Raw genomic sequence first — 16,892 nt, 5'->3', positions numbered from 1 at the left:
GCCACATGAGGGTGCTGAGAATTAAACCTAGGTCCTTTGCATGAACAACAAGAGCTCTTAAGCACTGAGCCGTCTCTCCAGCTCTCATAAAAGCCAATGACCTTTGGTAACCAAGTTTCAGACGTGAGGAGGTTGGAGAGAGGGCTCAGTGATGAAGATCATGTGCCTTTCAGAACACTAGTTTCTCAGCTCCCTCTTAAGGAGCTCCCAATAGTTTTTTTTTCACATTTAGAATTTATTTTTTTATTACTTTATTAATACTAGGAATCAACATTTCCACTTCCTCCCCTCCTCCCACTTCCCTCCTGCTCTCCCACTCTCCCTCTCCCCCTCCTCCTCTAGTCCTAAGAGAGGGCAGAGTACCCTGCCCTGTGGGAAGTCCAAGACCCTCCTCCCTCCATCCAGGCTTAGGAAGGTCTGTATCCAACAGTTCCTGGGGATCCCATCCCTCTGTGAGCACATGCCTGTGTGTGCACATACATACACACACTCAAATAAATATGAAAGTCAGTCCTTTTTTTTTATTTTTTCAAACAAGTGATGTGCTGTTACTTTTGCCAAGTAGAGTCACATTGGTAGGCCCGGCCCATGTTCATGGAGAGAGGATTTCCTAATGGTAGGAGACCAGAAAGTAAGATTCACAGGGTCCATCATTGGCAGGGTAGAATTATAGGCAAGGCCAAATGCGGATTATGGACGCCAACCTCAGAAAGAGACTTGCTGAAAATAGAAAGTAGGGAGAAACAAATCCACTGTAGGCTGAATACGATAAGCTGGATAAACAAATGTCTGAGGGTCACTCTTCAGTCCTGCTGCTAACAGGCTGGGAAAATTAACAAATTACAGCCGCTCTGAAACAAAACACTCTGTTTTATAGGTGATAAACGTCAAATAAATCTATAGGAGGCGGCTATCTGCCCTCACTAAAACACTTCCAACAACTGTGCCAGAGACAGGTGGTGCACGCCTTTAATGCCAGCGCTCAGGAGGCAGAGGCAGGCAGATTTCTGAGTTCAAGCCCAGTCTGCTCTTCAGAGCCAAGTTCCAGGTCAGGGTCACATAGAGAAACTCTGTCTTGAAAAACCAAAACAAACAAAACAAAACCCACAAAACTTCCAACAATTTACCTTGACAATGAACTCAAGAAAAATCTGAGCTATTGTGTGGCCGCCTTCCCCTCACAGAATATGCTATCAGGTTGCTCTCAGACTTCATTGGTCCCAGCAAGAAAGACATTTTACATCACAAAACCAAGTGTGGTGGCCAAGGCGGCACCACCAGCTCCAGCAGTGATTCCAACTCCAGGTGTTAAGGAAAGCGGATAAGGACAGACCGGAGTTCCGGCTCAGCCCAGATGTGTTTTCTGAAATTTTGGCTCAAAAACACCCTCCCGCCAAGTACATTTTACATCACAACTCAAAATGCTTCGTATTTAGCAAAATACAAGTTTCACAGAAAAATACTCAGTCTTGCTATGGGATGAAACAGTGATTTTCCCCCCATTCCATCCTACCGGTGAAGAAGGATGTAAATCGACAGACGCCACGGAATTCATCAGTCTCAACCACTTGGTCCCTTTCGCGGTTTGAATGCAGGCCTTCAGCTTTACAACATTTGGGGGTCCAGTTCCATCGCGTCTCCTGCCTTCTAGACAAAGAACAGCAAAACCCCAACACAGCTGAGGTCTCACTTGGAAAACACTCGGTTAGGTATTTATTTTTTTTAAGGTTTGATTTTTAGGTGTATTGGTGTTTTGGCAAAGTTTATGTCTCTGCACCACGTGTATGATGTGGCCACAAAAGCCATAGGAGGACTTTGGATCCCATGGAACTGGGGTTACAAACGGTAATATTCGGATGTATACACTGATACACAAACCAGGCCACTTTGGAAAGAAGAGCCATTAGTAATTAAAGTAGGAGTGTCTGGGCTAGAGTGCGGGCTCCCTGGGCAGTAACACAGTGTCTCCAGGTGAGATCTGGCTGACACAGTAGTGCCTCCTGACTGATGAGAACTGAACCTGGGTCCTCCAGAAGGGCAGCAATGCTCTTAACCAGTGAGCCATCTCTCCAGGCCCAGTCTTGCATTTTTGATCGGCTGTTAGGAAGACTCAAACTGGTGATAGAAAAAAATGCCTTTTGTTTTGGTCATGCACTGTTCAGGTTCTGACTGTCCAGAAATTCAGATTAAGGTTGCGCGAGAACACACACGCACGCACGCACACACACACACACACACACACACACACACACACACACACACACACACACACTTGTTTTCACAGGTATGGTTCTTCCCTAACTAGCCTGTAATATGAACCACCAATAAATCTAAAGGACAATAGATCGAGCTGTATTGCAAATTGCAGTCATAACCACCAAACTAGAGAACTTCCGGAACACCTCTGACAGGGCAGAGATTTACCTGGAATGAAAAAGTGGTTTAAGACCTTTCGATTTTTATCAGCTGAAACCTGATATGAAGGAATGTCCCAGGACTCCTCGGGAGCCCACCACGAGGATTTTTCTGACTAGAGCCGGTGATCGTAGGGAGTACAGCCGCAAGGAAGGTAATCAAGACTTTTCCGCCTTGATTGTACGTCAAATTCCTAACCTCTCCTCCCCATGGGGAGGCTGTCGGCACAGGACTACAGACTTGAACAATTTGAGGACTGTACAAGACAGGACAGGTTTACAAAGTCCTGCACTACACGGTTTAGAAAACGTCACTGAGGTCTGAGGAGGGAACCCTGAAGGCAGGCCGAAAAAGGCTCTTCTGGGTCTTAATGACTAAGCCTAGAGTGACAGCGGCCCTTGAGAGGGAAGAGGGAACGTGCGGTACTGAAGTTAGACTATTGTTTAAGTGTGATTGGCAGGACCAGAGTAGAAGGTGTAGGGTGAGGAACACAGGGTGTAAAGGGGAAATAGGGTCCTGCCCTGTCAATCACGAACACTGGCACAGGCTGAAGGCACCTCAAGTTTTACGTGCCACGGAAATAGACAGCATTACAGATTTCCTCAGGAAAACATTGAAGGCAAAAATCGTGATCACACCCAGTCCTTTCCTCTGTGCCCAGCCCAATCTCTCCCACGTCCCCCAAAGGAAGAGAGCACGAGGTCAAACTCGTTTGTTTATTCCTTCATTCAACTAGCATTTCTCTCTCCTCGAGGGTCTTTGTTCAACAGAAAAGGAAGGGCCCTCGCCTTTCCGGCAGCACCTAATATTCTAGTCTAAGGGGCCCCCTGAACCGCCCGACTCTGCAAGACCACAGCCCCAGCGAGGGATCCTGGCAGCAGAGAAAGCTCCAGGCCTGCATTCCAACAAGGGCGCTCACGGTGGAGGCCCGGGGAGGTGGCTAACAGCAGCTCTCAGCGTGGGGTGGGGTGGTGGCAGGAGGAAGAGTGTCCGCCAAGGGGTGACCAGGACGCTCCTAGGCGGCCTCAGCAGAGCTGGATTCCCCCAGCCCCGACCCCTTTTCAGGGGATCTGGTTTTCTGGTCAAACGTAAATCTCCCCAGCTACGCTGTCCCACGTGCACACCAAAAGTCTATCCCGAAACGGAACTGAGTGCCGCCCTAATCATCAGGCTAGTTCTGGGGAGGAGAGTGAAAGCCGATCTAGGTGGAAAGATCGGGAACACAATCCGACCATCAGGGTAGCGTGGCAGCGCTGGCTCAAGTTCCGCGTACATCTTAAGGCACGGACTGGAAAGGGTTTAGAATGGGGGGGGGGGGAAGAGACACATTGCCGGATGTGTCCCCGAAATGCAGTGTTGGTGACTTGGGATGGGAGGGAAATCTTCTGGGAGCTGGCTCCTGACGGCAGCCGCGGGGGGCGGCCACCCACGGGGCTGCGGTGCACGAGCTTGCGGAGCCGCGAGGGAGCGGGGTGCGACCGGCCCACCCGAGTCAGGGTGCGGGGTAGCTGGGCCGCGGGAGGGAAAGGGACGCGGCCCGGAGGCGGAGCCCAGGTGCTGTTGATACACAAAGAGCAGCCGCCAGCCCCGCCCACTGACGCGGCGCCCGCCGCTATAACTCGGCGCTCGCGAGGCAGCTCCACACCGCGCCACGCCGCCGCCCGCGCCGGACGATTGTGACCGCCATACCCCCGCTTAAAAAAAAAAAAAAAAGAAAGAAAGAAAAGAAAGAAAGAAGAAAAGAAAGAAAAAGCTGATCATAATTTAATTAAAGTCAATCTCTCTAAAGCCTGTTGGATTGCGGGGATCGTTAGAGAATCTGTCGCTGTTATTTTCGTCCCGTTTTTTTTTTTTTTACGATCTTGGTGTGACTGAGACAGCCTGCGGGAGACGCTGCCGTGTGGTGGGCCAGCCCGGAGGGAGAGCGCCGAGGTGAGGCGGGGGAGGGGCGGCGGCGGGAGCGGGGTCTGCGGGTGGGCGGGCGGGCTGCCGGCCGCAGCTTCCCGTTAGGGGAAGCGGGGATCCGCGCGGGCGCAGGGTCGCTCTCGGCTGCTGTAAGCCAGGTCTAGTGGCCCGAACGTGAAATCAATCCGGACACGGGGGAAAGAGGCGAGCGGCGAGGGTTTGACAATCGCCCCTCGGTATTGCATCAGTTCCTCCCGGGGCAGAGGAGGGGCCGAGGACTGGGGACCCACGGCGGCTGGAGGGCTCGGCGTGTCTGTCGCTTGTAAACATGCTCCGGCCGAGGGGGACACCGGGCTCGGCGCCGAGGTGGCTGGAGGGGGCGCCGCGGCGGGCGCATCTTTGTTCTCGCGGTCCCCTTCGTCGGTACTTTTCCGCCCCTCGCCGCGCCCCCGCCCCTCGCTCGCCTGGTACTTTTCCACTCGCCTGGCGGGGGATGAATCAGCCGCGCTGCGCCGCCCGGCGGCGTCACGTGGTCGGGGGCGGGCGGGCGCTGCAGTCCTGACGCCGCCTCTACCTTCGCAGGCTTGCAGCCTCGAGGGCCAGTACGCCGCCAAGGACAAAAGGAACCCCGCGCGGGACGCACACTTCCGTTCAGCATGAAGAAGACCGAAATGGGAAGATTCAACATCTCCCCGGATGAGGACAGCAGCAGCTACAGCTCCAACAGTGACTTCAACTACGCCTACCCCACCAAGCAGGCTGCTCTGAAAAGGTGGGAGAAGTGCGCTTTGCAAAAATAATAGATAATTAAATAAGTGCTAGCACACATTGATCGCCTCGGGGTTAGAGGGATGGCTCACCGGTCACAGGCTAACGCTCACTCGGGGCCCTAGGATACTTGCCCGGGATCCCCGGAGAGAGTAGCCTACTAAATTACCCGGTTGTTACTGCACGACCGACGGTATCTCAGGGAAGACTTAACCCGGGTGATTACTCCTTAGGCATTAACTAAAAGGTGCCATAGCAGAACCGGAGGGCTGTTTTATTTTTAGTGCATTAAAACACGATTTTGTGTATTCCCTCGGTCGGGTTACAATTACACATTTTTAAATTTTATTTTTGCAGCCATTATGTGGATGTGGATCCTGAAAACCAGAACTTTTTACTTGAATCAAATTTGGGGAAGAAGAAGTATGAAACTGACTTTGTAAGTTGAAAATACTGTTTATTATGTGCCTGGCTTTATGGAGTAAAAGAATAGTGTTTTAGATTTCAAATCTAACTTGCCCAAAGCTGGTTTTCTCCTTTTAATTATTGTTATATGTTTGGTTATCGTTTCCCTCTGTGTAGCATCCAGGTACTACTTCCTTTGGAATGTCAGTATTTAATCTGAGCAATGCGATTGTGGGCAGTGGAATCCTTGGGCTTTCTTATGCCATGGCTAATACTGGAATTGCTCTTTTTATGTAAGTATGTGTAAGTAGTGAGCCTGCCATGCAGGGCAGTTAATATGATAAACATATTTTGGCTCCGGAAAAGAATTTGCAGTTCAAATAGCTGATTTAGAAATCGTTTAAACTTGACGTGAGAAATCCGAAACTCTGTCTTACTATATACTGTACAGCATCAAGAAAGCAAGTTAGATAGAACGTCAGGTAGTGCTTGACACCAACAGGTTGAGGGCAGTGAAAACCATTGAGTTTAGAGTAACTCTAATGTTTGATTAAAAACAGAAGCCAAGGTTACAGTAAGTGAAGTGGCTCCAGTTGGGTTTCATAAGTTGGTTTCCCCTAAAACCTGTGACCTTAGACATAAGGGGGAAAAGTTCCGGATGAAGGTGTGGTGTTATTTACCTTGCCTAGAACACACTGGTTTTAGGACATGTGAGTCATAATTTTCTGGATGCTAAAATGCAAAATCATTTTTTTTAAAGATGTTTTTCCGGATCTGTATGATGCCTGAATATTTTAAATACAAGCCTACTAATTGTTTCAAAAGTTAATTAGCTGGTCCTCTGAGTTCTAGAATTTCTGGTTAGAGGTTGCAAAATGGTTCTTAACCCATTTTGGGGTAACTGACCCTTGGGGATTGTGATTGAAGAGTCATGGGCTCGAAAAGGACCAGTCAGTTGGAGAGTGCTTGCCTAGCATGCACGACTCCTGGGTGCGATTCCCAGTGCTCTCAGAAAAGCAGGGAGCAAGAAGTGCTCTTTCCAAGGACAGAAGCATGTCCAAGTGTGAGCGTATGGTTTTCACTGTTCCAAACCGCCTGTAGATGTGTGGTTGACAGTTTCCGAAGAAGGCCCTCTCACGTCACCAGAACCGCACACACTCTACAAATGTCCCTTCCCTTCGTGACAGTTATGTTTTGGTTAGCTGACCGCTACCTTCCACTCAGGTTATTTTCTCCAATGTTTATGAGAAGAAAGACTCAGCTTTATGAAATAACACACTAATGTTAAGCCTGACATTGGATACTAAAAGCATTAGGGTAAGGAAGGATCTTGGAGGCATTTCTTGCTAAAATGAAGCCTCAGGACCTTTTGTTATAGAACTTTCCGAAATCTCAGTTTTTGATGGGACTCTGAATGGCTGGCATCAGAGTTGCATGTTTGAAGCTCCTTCTAGCTCTTGCCATGAGAACCGGAAACTTTAAAATGCTACCAATGTGGTTATGGGTAAACTGTTTCATAACTGAAAGGAAAACTTACCGTGTAACCCTTGAACTTTTGGAATTCTACTTTAATAGCTTAATTGTATTTGATTAACCATTTTAATAAATGGCCAAATGATACCAAGATTGTGTGAGTTTTTATTCATCCATATTTACATTGTAAAGGTAAATGGGCCAAAAGCCACGTGCAGAAATGACAAGTTGGCCTTTTAAGGAGAGTTAATCTTGAGGTTGAAAGTGACCTCGAGGGGCCTGAAATCCATTGGAAAGACATAGTACCTAATTTGTTATACTTTTTTTTTTTTAAATTAAATTGCCTTTCTCTGAGAGGTCAAGCAAATATGTCACCTCAGGCGCGGGTGTCTTGCCATTCTGACCTTAGGATGGAAGTCACAGCCTGTGTTACATGCTGCTGATGCCTTTTTCCCCCTTGGCCAGCACCTTACATAGTTTTCAGTTTGCCCATACAAGGTCAGAATTTATGTGGCTGTCTCATTTGCATATTTGCTGCGTTTTTTTTTTTTCTCTGTTTTAATCAGTGTGTTTGCCTTCATAGAAGGAAAGTGGAACTTGGCTCAGCCGTGGTGTTAGACCCTTTCCTCCTTCCTTACGCTCCCTTTGGTTTTCCAGTCCAAGTGGAAGGGTGAAGTTGAGCTCACTCGTTCTAGAGCTCTGTAGCGGGGCACATCTTTTTGTGTCTTCCCAGCTGACACTTCTGAATTGTTAGGTGTTTTTTTTTTTTAAGTGTCTGATGAAATGTTAGTTCCACTTCCACCGTCTCCTTTCTCACAGTCTGTCTGGTCCATGGGATCTTGGCCTTTCCTTACCCATCTTTTGAATGGCATAAAAGCCTTGTGGACTAGCTTTAATGGCATTAGGAACACATGGCAGGTTTATAGATAATTATGGTCCCAGAACAAGAGTACACGTTTCTACTCCCTGGGACTTGGGGCTTTGCAGAGTTCCCTGCATTGGGCACAGTGTGGACATTGTTTTTAATACTGTGGAGCTCACCTGATAGCTGTGGTAGTGTCAGTCAAGGTGGAGAGAGGGACCGCCGCTGGTGCTGTGGAAGGGAGGTGGTAAGTGGATAGGCCTGCTTGTTTGTAACAATGTGCCTTTTCCTTTTCTCAGAATTCTCTTGACATTTGTGTCAATATTCTCCTTGTATTCTGTTCACCTCCTCCTGAAGACGGCCAATGAAGGAGGTAGGTAGCGTTCTTGGTCCACCCCCGCCCCCAGTCATTTCTGCCTATCCTGATTTGGGATGGCGTAGAGCTTTCAGGGGGCTTCATTCCTCTGTGTTCTTCCCTGCAGGATCTTTATTATATGAACAGTTGGGGCATAAGGCGTTTGGACTGGCTGGGAAGCTCGCAGCCTCCGGATCGATTACAATGCAGAACATTGGAGGTACGTTTTGAGAGGGCGCTTTGGGTAGGCTTCGTGGAGTAGCCCAAGGTGGTGACACGTGACTTCGGGGTCACGGGCCACATTTTGCACTTGTAATGGTTTAATTTTGTTTTCCTCCAGCTATGTCAAGCTACCTCTTCATAGTGAAATATGAGTTACCTTTGGTGATCAAGGCTTTAATGAACATTGAAGATACAAATGGGTAGGTGCTAAGTAAGGTTACTCCATAGAAACAATCGCAGATACTTTTTTTCTTTTTCTTTTTTTTTTTCTTTTGGTCAAAGCTGGATATAAATAGTTCATCAGTAAGTCTTCCACAAGTATTCCTGTCCGTGCTTAACTCCCGACAAGGAAGTGCCCCCCTCCCCCCAGGGTGATGTGGACTTCTGCAGCGGTTTGCACTTAACTCGGAATAACAAGTGCACAAACCTGGCTGTGGAACTTTGCTAGCGTTCGAATTCATCTCTGTGTATATTGGCATTTGCTACAGTTGCTGGCTATTGAGTTGTTTAAGACAGAAAGTCCCACCCCCTCCCTCCCCCCAAAAATACCAGTCATGCTTAAAATAGTTAAATGAAGAAAACCAGAAACAGCGCGGCTGTGCTGTAGAAAGTGAAGTCTTCAGCAGTTACTCATCCCAGAGAGGAGCAGGCCTAATGTAAACAGCCCAGCTCATCTGCTTCCCAACTCACAGACGTGTGGCCCCGCTCTGTGCTTCGAGACTTGGTTCATCATGCTGATCCTTCAGCAGTGTTTTTCAGTGGTGTTCTTGTTCCTGTCAGGAGTGGAGTGGAGCCCGTGAGGAGCTAGGACTTAAGAATAGTGCTTTTAAGAAGCACATGCCTTTAACCCCAGCACTCGGGAGGCAGAAGCAGGAGGATCTCTGTGAGTTTGAGGCCAGCCTGGTCTACAAGAGCTAGTGCCAGGACGGGCTCCAAAGCTACAGAGAAACCTTGTCTCGAAAAGCCAAATAAATAAATAAAAGGAATGGCTTTGCTTTGAGACAGGGTCTCCCAGTTTAATTCTATCTGGCCTGTGTCTCAGAGATCTGCCTGCCTCTGGGACAGAACATGCATGTGCATGCCACTACCATGCCCAGTGAGAGTAGGCTTTGGTTACTAGAACTTAGAGAACATTTAGTTTCAGAAATTGCCTTTTGACTATAGTTTATTTTGGCATTAAGGTGGGTACAGGTGTTACTATGATAATCTGAAATAAATTCTGGTCGAGTGGGGGTTTGGTTCAGTCTAATTTGGGAGGAGAGTGGCTGCCTGTGAATTTTAATCACGTCAAGTGGAAATTTCCTTAGTGAAATGCTTTATGACTGTACTTGCTGACAAACGTCTGAAGAATCTTGCTGTAGTTCCTTCTCTCCTTGGATAGAAATTACAGGCGAGAACTGTAATGTCGGTGTACGGTTCTGAGACAAGCTTGCCAGCTGCACAGAGCTGCCTTGTTCCCTACGCTAGCATCAAGCTTTAAGAAGTGTTTTATGTTATGAATCAGCTGGCAGTCTTCCCAGAGCAAAGAATGGCACAAAAGTTCCTGCTTTTCACCCCCCACCTCTAACCTGACTGTGCGCTCAATTAAACTGCCTTAGACGTGTACTTGATTTTTGCCCACTCTCTTCTCGCCCAGATTGTGGTATCTGAATGGTGACTACCTGGTCCTGTTGGTGTCCTTGGTGCTTATCCTTCCATTGTCGCTGCTGAGAAATCTAGGTGAGCGAGACACTTTGCTCATTTATTTTTATTTTTTGTTTTGTTTCAAGGCTGCGTTTCTCTGTAGCTTTGGAGCCTATCCTGAAACTCTCTCTGTAAACCAGGCTGGCCTTCTAAGTGCTGGGATTTAAAAGGTGTGCGCCACCACAGCTGGCCTGGTGAGCCAGCAGCTCTTAATGGGTGTCTGCAATGAGCTCCTTAGCGGTCTACCAGAAATTACTGAAGGCTAGAAGGCTCCCAGCACCTGGTGTTGAGAATGGCAGTGGGACACACTTACAGCGTAGCAGTGGAGCCCCCAGGTGGTCATAGCACTCCATTGCTAGCCCTAGTGTCTTAACAGTCTGTGTTCTCCCTCCCTGCTGGATTAACCCGGAACCCTTCTCTCCCACCTCTCCAGGGTACTTGGGATACACCAGTGGCCTCTCCTTGCTGTGTATGATGTTCTTTCTGATTGTGGTAGGTAACCATTTCTCCTTTTAGAAAATACCCTTTCTAAAGCTCTGTCAGGTTACCCTGCTTAACCAATGCGAAAATACGTTTTAGGTGATTTGCAAGAAGTTTCAGATTCCTTGCCCTGTAGAAGCTTTGATGATCAATGAAACTGTGAACGCCACATCAGCGCTGGCCTTCCTGGCGTCTAACGTGACATCTAACGCCACCGTAGCCGATTGCTGCACGCCACGTTACTTTATCTTCAACTCACAGGTAACTAGTTGCTGTCCTGCTTTCTAGAAAGAAATTTTTAGGGACAGGAGAAAAAGAAACCTCCCATTAGGAATTTTAAAATATCTCTTAAGAGAAATTAGGGCTGGATGATCAATGCTTTTTAGGGGGGAAAAGAAAGAAGTAGACAGAAGCCTCAGGTTCTCCTGTGACTAGGAATACAAGCGAACGAGGTGCATGGCCTCAAAGTGGCGCGTCTCAGGTCGTCTTGGTCATACTTAGTAAACAAAATGGGAATGGGAGCTAATCGCGCAGCAGTGATGCTCTCCCGGCTTTGGTTTTAAATCCCTGAAGCACAGCTGCCGGGGACTGCCGAGGGTATGCCATGGGTATGCCATGGGGTGTAAACACAGCCGTGTGTCTCTTTCAGACTGTGTACGCCGTGCCAATCCTGACGTTCTCCTTTGTCTGCCATCCCGCTGTTCTTCCCATCTATGAAGAGCTGAAAGGGTATTGATCTTTTCTGGCTTTGTTGATTGGCAGCCCTAACCGTAGCTTGTAGCTTGCTGGTCTCCTTGACCCTCGCCCGCTCTCTGTGCTTGTGCAGGCGCAGCCGGAGGAGGATGATGAACGTGTCCAAGATTTCTTTCTTCGCCATGTTTCTCATGTATCTGCTTGCTGCTCTCTTTGGATACCTGACATTTTACGGTGAGTAATGCCGAATCTAAGGAAGAGAAAGACTCGTTTGTTGGGATGGAGCCGATATCCTGTGTGTGTATCTTTCCTGTAAGAAGTCCCCTGCTGATCCAGATGCAGAAGCAGGTGTGAGCCATTTGCTGGTGTTTCTGTGATGTCCTTGCCTCTCTTGTGCTCCCGCTGCCTCTGCTCCCACCGTTAGCTGTAACCACCAAAACACACACGTGCGTGCTCACACACACTAAGCCAGAGTGGGATTAGGTGTTTAGCCCCTGTTCTTACTGGAGGTCATGTGGCGAAATGTCAGTATTCAGAAGAATTTTCCTCCAATGTTACTTTAATTGCGTTAATCATAATTCCAGATTAATCTCATTAGCCTTAGTTTATAGTCATTTTGTGAGTAGCTAATAATTGCAGATTTCACTGTACGTTCGCTCTCCTCCTCAATCCCTAGAGAAAGTCACACTGAAAGCTTTTTCTGCTCTGTGTCCCCACAGGACAAGTCGAGTCGGAACTGCTGCACACCTACTCCTCGATCGTGGGGACTGACATTCTCCTCCTGATTGTTCGTTTGGCTGTGTTGATGGCTGTCACCCTCACGGTGCCAGTGGTTATTTTCCCGGTAGGTGGCCACCTGCTCCTGCACGGCTATGCCGAGCCTGGCTGTGGAGATTTCAGGAGGGAGACTGCAGCAGCAGGGCCACAGTGGGGGTGGTTTGCAGGGAGTAGTGACCGGAGTGCAGGCTCCAGATCATCACAGGGCAGAAAACGGGAGGGAGGAATACCAGTTCTAGAAAAACTGCCGTTGATACGTGGTAAATTGCTTGTGAATTCTTTGCACTAATTAAAGTGGGATTGCTCAAATAATAAGCGATCCTTTTTTTATCTGCAGATCCGGAGTTCTGTCACTCACTTACTGTGTGCTACAAAGGAGTTCAGTTGGTGGCGTCACAGCGTCATTACCGTGGCTATCTTGTCCTTTACCAACTTGCTTGTCATCTTCGTCCCCACCATTCGGGACATCTTTGGTTTCATTGGTAAGTTCTGATTGACGTGCCCAAGATGGTGAGCCTTCAGACTAGACTCCTGGAGTTCTCAATGGATGAACGTCCTTTTCCAGGTGCGTCGGCAGCTGCCATGCTGATTTTCATTCTTCCATCTGCCTTCTACATCAAGTTAGTGAAGAAGGAATCTATGAGATCCGTGCAAAAGATTGGGGTGAGTGAGCGGTGACCGTAAAATCAGTAGCCATTTTCAGTCTCTCCTGAAGTTTTAGCACTGAAATACTTATCAGAAGAGAAAGGGAAAGGGGGGGGGGTCAGAGGTTGCTGTGCACTCAATACATGACTGCAGAAAGGTGCTAAGAGCAGTGGAAAGGTATTGACATACTTACTCCTGCCCTGTGTGATGGGTGCCGATACGCATAGCAAGGAAGGGGAGGGTGTTGTCTAAATGAGACCATTCTTGAGTAGGACTCCGGGGGCCTTCTGAACGCATTCACTGCTGTATTCATCCTTAGGTTTGCTAGCATCTTGTTTCAAAGGGGAAACTGCGCTAAGCACAAACCATGCTCTTGGGAACCAGAATCCTAGCAGGGGAACTAAGGGATAAAAGATTGCCAGCCCTGTGGGGGTACTTGGGAATAAGACGATCCACCCTACTGTCTGTCCACTAATTGTGGTCTAAGAATGAGGTTAGGAGTAAATGGGGGTGAACTTTCCTTGGGGAGACAAACTAACTAATAAGCGTAGACACCTGCAAACCAAGGTCTAATGTGTGTTTGGGGTGATTAAAAAGCTGAACGACCAGTATCCAGGAGGTAATGGTGGGATTTCCAAGGAGGGAAAGGAAGAGGGAGGTGTAAAGTGTGAGAGTGGTGATGCCACAGGACAGAACGTAGATTAATGTAAGTGGGCTGGCTACTTTAAGTTACGAGAGCTGTTAGGAGCAGGTCTAAGCCATGAGTCGAACTTTCATAAGTCTCTGTCGTTATTGGGAGCTGGCTTGTGGGTAGAGAAACTCATTACCATCCAACTCCTCAAATCTATGCGTTTATTAATTATAGGGACATGAGTGAGGAATTATTAAGGTTCATGAATAGCTGTACCAGCGTATAGAAGCCTTTTGTGCTCTAAGTAACTATGTGGTCCCTTGACAGTTTGTATTGTAACAGATGCGCTTTTAGCATCCACCCTGATGAGTTTTCTCTGCTTCCTGCAGGCCCTGTTGTTCTTCATCAGTGGCATAGTGGTGATGACCGGAAGCATGGCCTTGATTGTTCTGGATTGGGTACACAATGCCTCTACAGGTGGCCACTAATGGCACCACACTCAAACTCAAGGGTCCATCTGCCGCCAGTGTTGAGTCAACACTCAACTTGCTCAGAAATTTCACCTGATGCTTTCAGTTCACTTCCTTTTGAAGTGCAGATTCCTCGCTGGTTCTTCTGGATACAGAATAAGTGGAACTTTTTTTGTTTTGTTTGTTTTGATTTTGGTTTTTTATTTTGTATTTTTTTTTTAAAGAAACTTATCTGTGTGTTAGGGAATGGATGTTAACAGCAAAACCACGAGTCTTGGGTTAAGGGAAGTGACTATTTATTCCATTCCAGAGAATGGACGAACTTTGAACTTTTTATCAAGCCACATGCTTGGCTGTGTCATTGTTTAACTTGGATATTTTATGATTTTACTTGAATGTGCCTAATGGAACCATTCGATGTGAAAAAACACTTAATTTACAGCAAAGTATTGAAATAAGCATTGAGAAAAACACTTATTTTTTGTACCAAAAAATACTTTAAAAGACCTCAGAAGCACTATTTTACTTTGAAGAAGTTGCATTTTTTGAACTTTATCCAGAACCAGTTGTCAATAAACTCCGTAACACAATTTCATTGATATTTAAAAATGAATATTAGTATTATGAAATTATTTGCCTTTTTTGTAGGCATTATAAGCCAAATACTTTTTTACCCAAAATCATTTTCGGGAAAATGTTAAGAAAAATTGTATCATGAATTAGCATAGTTTGTTTTGTTTGTTCAAATTTCACTTCTAAGGGTAATTGGTAGCTGCTGCACCAAATCAGGTGAACATTGTTCATCACTTTCTTTGCTTCCAAATAATTGGTTCATTAAATCTAAAATGTTTATGTCTTCAGCCTGTTAGGCTGAAAAACAGTGCAGATATTTCTGTTGGAAATGAAATGACTGATTTTGAGGTACCAAATAGTTAGTGCAATTGGGTAAAAACAGGGTTTATTCAGTTGCGACTGTCTCCAGAGTTGTTTTGTCAGCTCTCCGAGTCGAGCTTTTGGGCCTGCCCTTTACAACATTGTTTCCAGAGGTGAAAATGGCATCCGATGGCAGTAGGCCAGAACTCTCCAGCAGGAAGTACAGCTTTCAAATGCTCTCCTGGAAGCGCGATTTACTTGACAACACGTGGCTCATGTGCTCCTGCTGTGTCTGCATAGAGGTCTGACCCCCCCAGGCCATGCTGCCAGCTCACAAAGACCTGGGTTTCCTGAGCAGTAAGCTTTTTCCAAACTCGCACTGGGCTGTCATCTCATTCTTGTAACAATGCAGAATTATTTGTTTACATCAAACAAATGATGAGCTAGGGAAACAGTACAGCCTGGTTGTCCTTAGTTCCTGGTCCAGCTGCATGCTTCCCTTCCATTTCAATTCCAGTTCAAAGTGAAAACATTGCTTTGAAGCTTGGCTTTAAAAGAACATTTATTGTATGTTAACGGTGTATGTTGACTATATTAAATAATGTGGTACTTTGCTCGTCAGGCATAATGTCTAAGATCTAATAGACGTAATTCCATTAAGTGGTTGAGGGAAGCAAGTGGAATCATCAGTTGGCCATCTGGCTCTTGAGATTATCTCTTGAACTAAATATTTTTAGTTTGAGGCAAGGGCCAGAAATGTGGCACACATGGTTCTTGTTACACAGCCTTGTATATGTGGCTAAATTCATAGGCAAGATTTGTCTGCTATTAAAGACCCTTGCAGACCGGAAGACATCAGATAGTGCTGCATTTAAGACCAATGGTCCATTTTGTCCCGAAGATGAAATCGAAATCTGGGGACCATCCAGAAGCAGAGGCAGTGAGAAAACGCTCTACCATGCTGCTTTTCATGCCATCCAAATCCAGAACCTCACCTGGAGTTTGCAATTCTGCTTGAAGTCCTGGAAAGAGTTGCTGATAAGACCTGCCTGGGATGTTGAGAAACCAGCATCCAAGAGAAGGTGTCACGGCAGCCAAAAGGATATGGAGGAGAAAATCTTGTTCACAGTCAAATCAGTGTGGACTTTGCAAACCTTTTTGTGAGGAAGCACAATTAAGGTTCCAAATGAATTTTTAGGCCAAATTCCAACGCTTGGCTATTTTATCTATCTTCCTTGAGGTTCCTAAACCGAGTCCCCGTTCATGAGCAGTCTTCAGTATTAAAACCACTGTCCTGTCACCTCATTTTGCTTTGTTGTCTTCCATGGACATTTCAGTTATGACTGTACTGTTATTTATAGAGCAGCATTAATCCATTAAAGCTAACCTATTTTTCAATATTTATGATAAACTGTAAATACAATGTCCATATGTATTTGTAAATAGATTGTATATACTGTTGGAACTGGGTTTTGGGTTTAAATGTATATATATTCCCGTAAGTTTCTTAACTGCATTTTGATGGATTTACATTATATATAAATCCCCAAAGTACTTGTACAGAGAATTCAATATTAGAAATTGACATTGTATATAAATACGGAAATTAAATTCTTGTTTAAATTGTATTTGCAATAAACTGGACTTCAATTTGAGTTCAAATCTTAAATTTTAAACGAGGTCTAAATTTCCAAAATGCAGTAGCTATCTGGTAACATGTCCCGTGGTCACAATAAAACCCATGAGACCCTTGGTTGTGTACATAGTGTAAATGTCCCCACTGTATGTAGAGGCTAACATGCCCCGGCTTGTTGGCAATGAGTGCTACACCGGTTTCAATGAAACAGTGTATGTTTGTTTTAACTAAACTAAAATAAATTCATGTTTAATCCTAAGCGCAACGTTTTTTTCTTTGGGGTAGCGGGATGAGGGGTGTATCAGGTGCCTTGTAAGACTGCACTCATGATACTCATGGTGTGATTCCAGTTGTGGAAGACAGCTTTATTTTCACAAAGCTCCCCGAGTTTACAGATTTATGTTGGAGATGCAGGCTTATCTCTGCTGGAGATAATCACCCTTTTTTTCTAGCGTGCAAAACCCGCAGCAGTGCTATTGGTTTTAGGAGGCTAGCCTGGTACACTCTTTGGGTCTGAAAGGAAATTAGGTTTGTTTTGATGGGTGTGGGTGTGTGATATGGCATGATTTCCTTAGGAACTGCAAAGATAACTGAATAAC

At 46.2% G+C, this 16,892-nt stretch overlaps 1 protein-coding gene and 1 long non-coding RNA gene across 3 annotated transcripts; one reads left to right on the top strand and one right to left on the bottom strand.

Moving 5' to 3' along the window:
* Positions 1-501: 501 nt before the first annotated feature.
* Positions 502-2,860, bottom strand: LOC146891021 (uncharacterized). The gene is made up of 3 exons (XR_014997955.2): positions 2,425-2,860; positions 1,514-1,647; positions 502-720 (listed from the first exon to the last, which is right to left on the bottom strand). It is a non-coding gene; the product is annotated as an uncharacterized LOC146891021 (long non-coding RNA).
* Positions 2,861-4,050: 1,190 nt separating this feature from the next.
* Slc38a2 (solute carrier family 38 member 2) lies at positions 4,051-16,552 on the top strand. Of its 2 annotated transcripts, XM_048444748.3 has the most exons (16): positions 4,051-4,347; positions 4,903-5,092; positions 5,446-5,527; positions 5,671-5,786; positions 8,128-8,201; positions 8,311-8,403; positions 8,524-8,605; positions 10,042-10,124; positions 10,522-10,580; positions 10,668-10,829; positions 11,218-11,297; positions 11,395-11,495; positions 11,981-12,105; positions 12,376-12,520; positions 12,604-12,701; positions 13,704-16,552. In XM_048444748.3, exons 2-16 carry the CDS (start codon positions 4,977-4,979, stop codon positions 13,800-13,802), a joined length of 1,515 nt encoding a protein of 504 aa, XP_048300705.1. In that variant the 5' UTR covers positions 4,051-4,347; positions 4,903-4,976; the 3' UTR covers positions 13,803-16,552. The 2 variants fall into 2 exon arrangements, with proteins under 2 accessions (XP_048300705.1, XP_085534890.1); XM_085678764.2 differs by lacking the exons at positions 4,051-4,347; positions 5,671-5,786 and having other exon boundaries at positions 4,933-5,092.
* Positions 16,553-16,892: the final 340 nt, after the last annotated feature.

Source organism: Myodes glareolus, chromosome 19 (assembly GCF_982192425.1).
Source record: "Myodes glareolus chromosome 19, mMyoGla1.1, whole genome shotgun sequence".
In the NCBI taxonomy this organism is placed as follows: domain Eukaryota; kingdom Metazoa; phylum Chordata; class Mammalia; order Rodentia; family Cricetidae; genus Myodes; species Myodes glareolus.
Note: the sequence above shows the minus strand (reverse complement) of the source record. Positions and strands in the feature narration are given on the sequence as shown.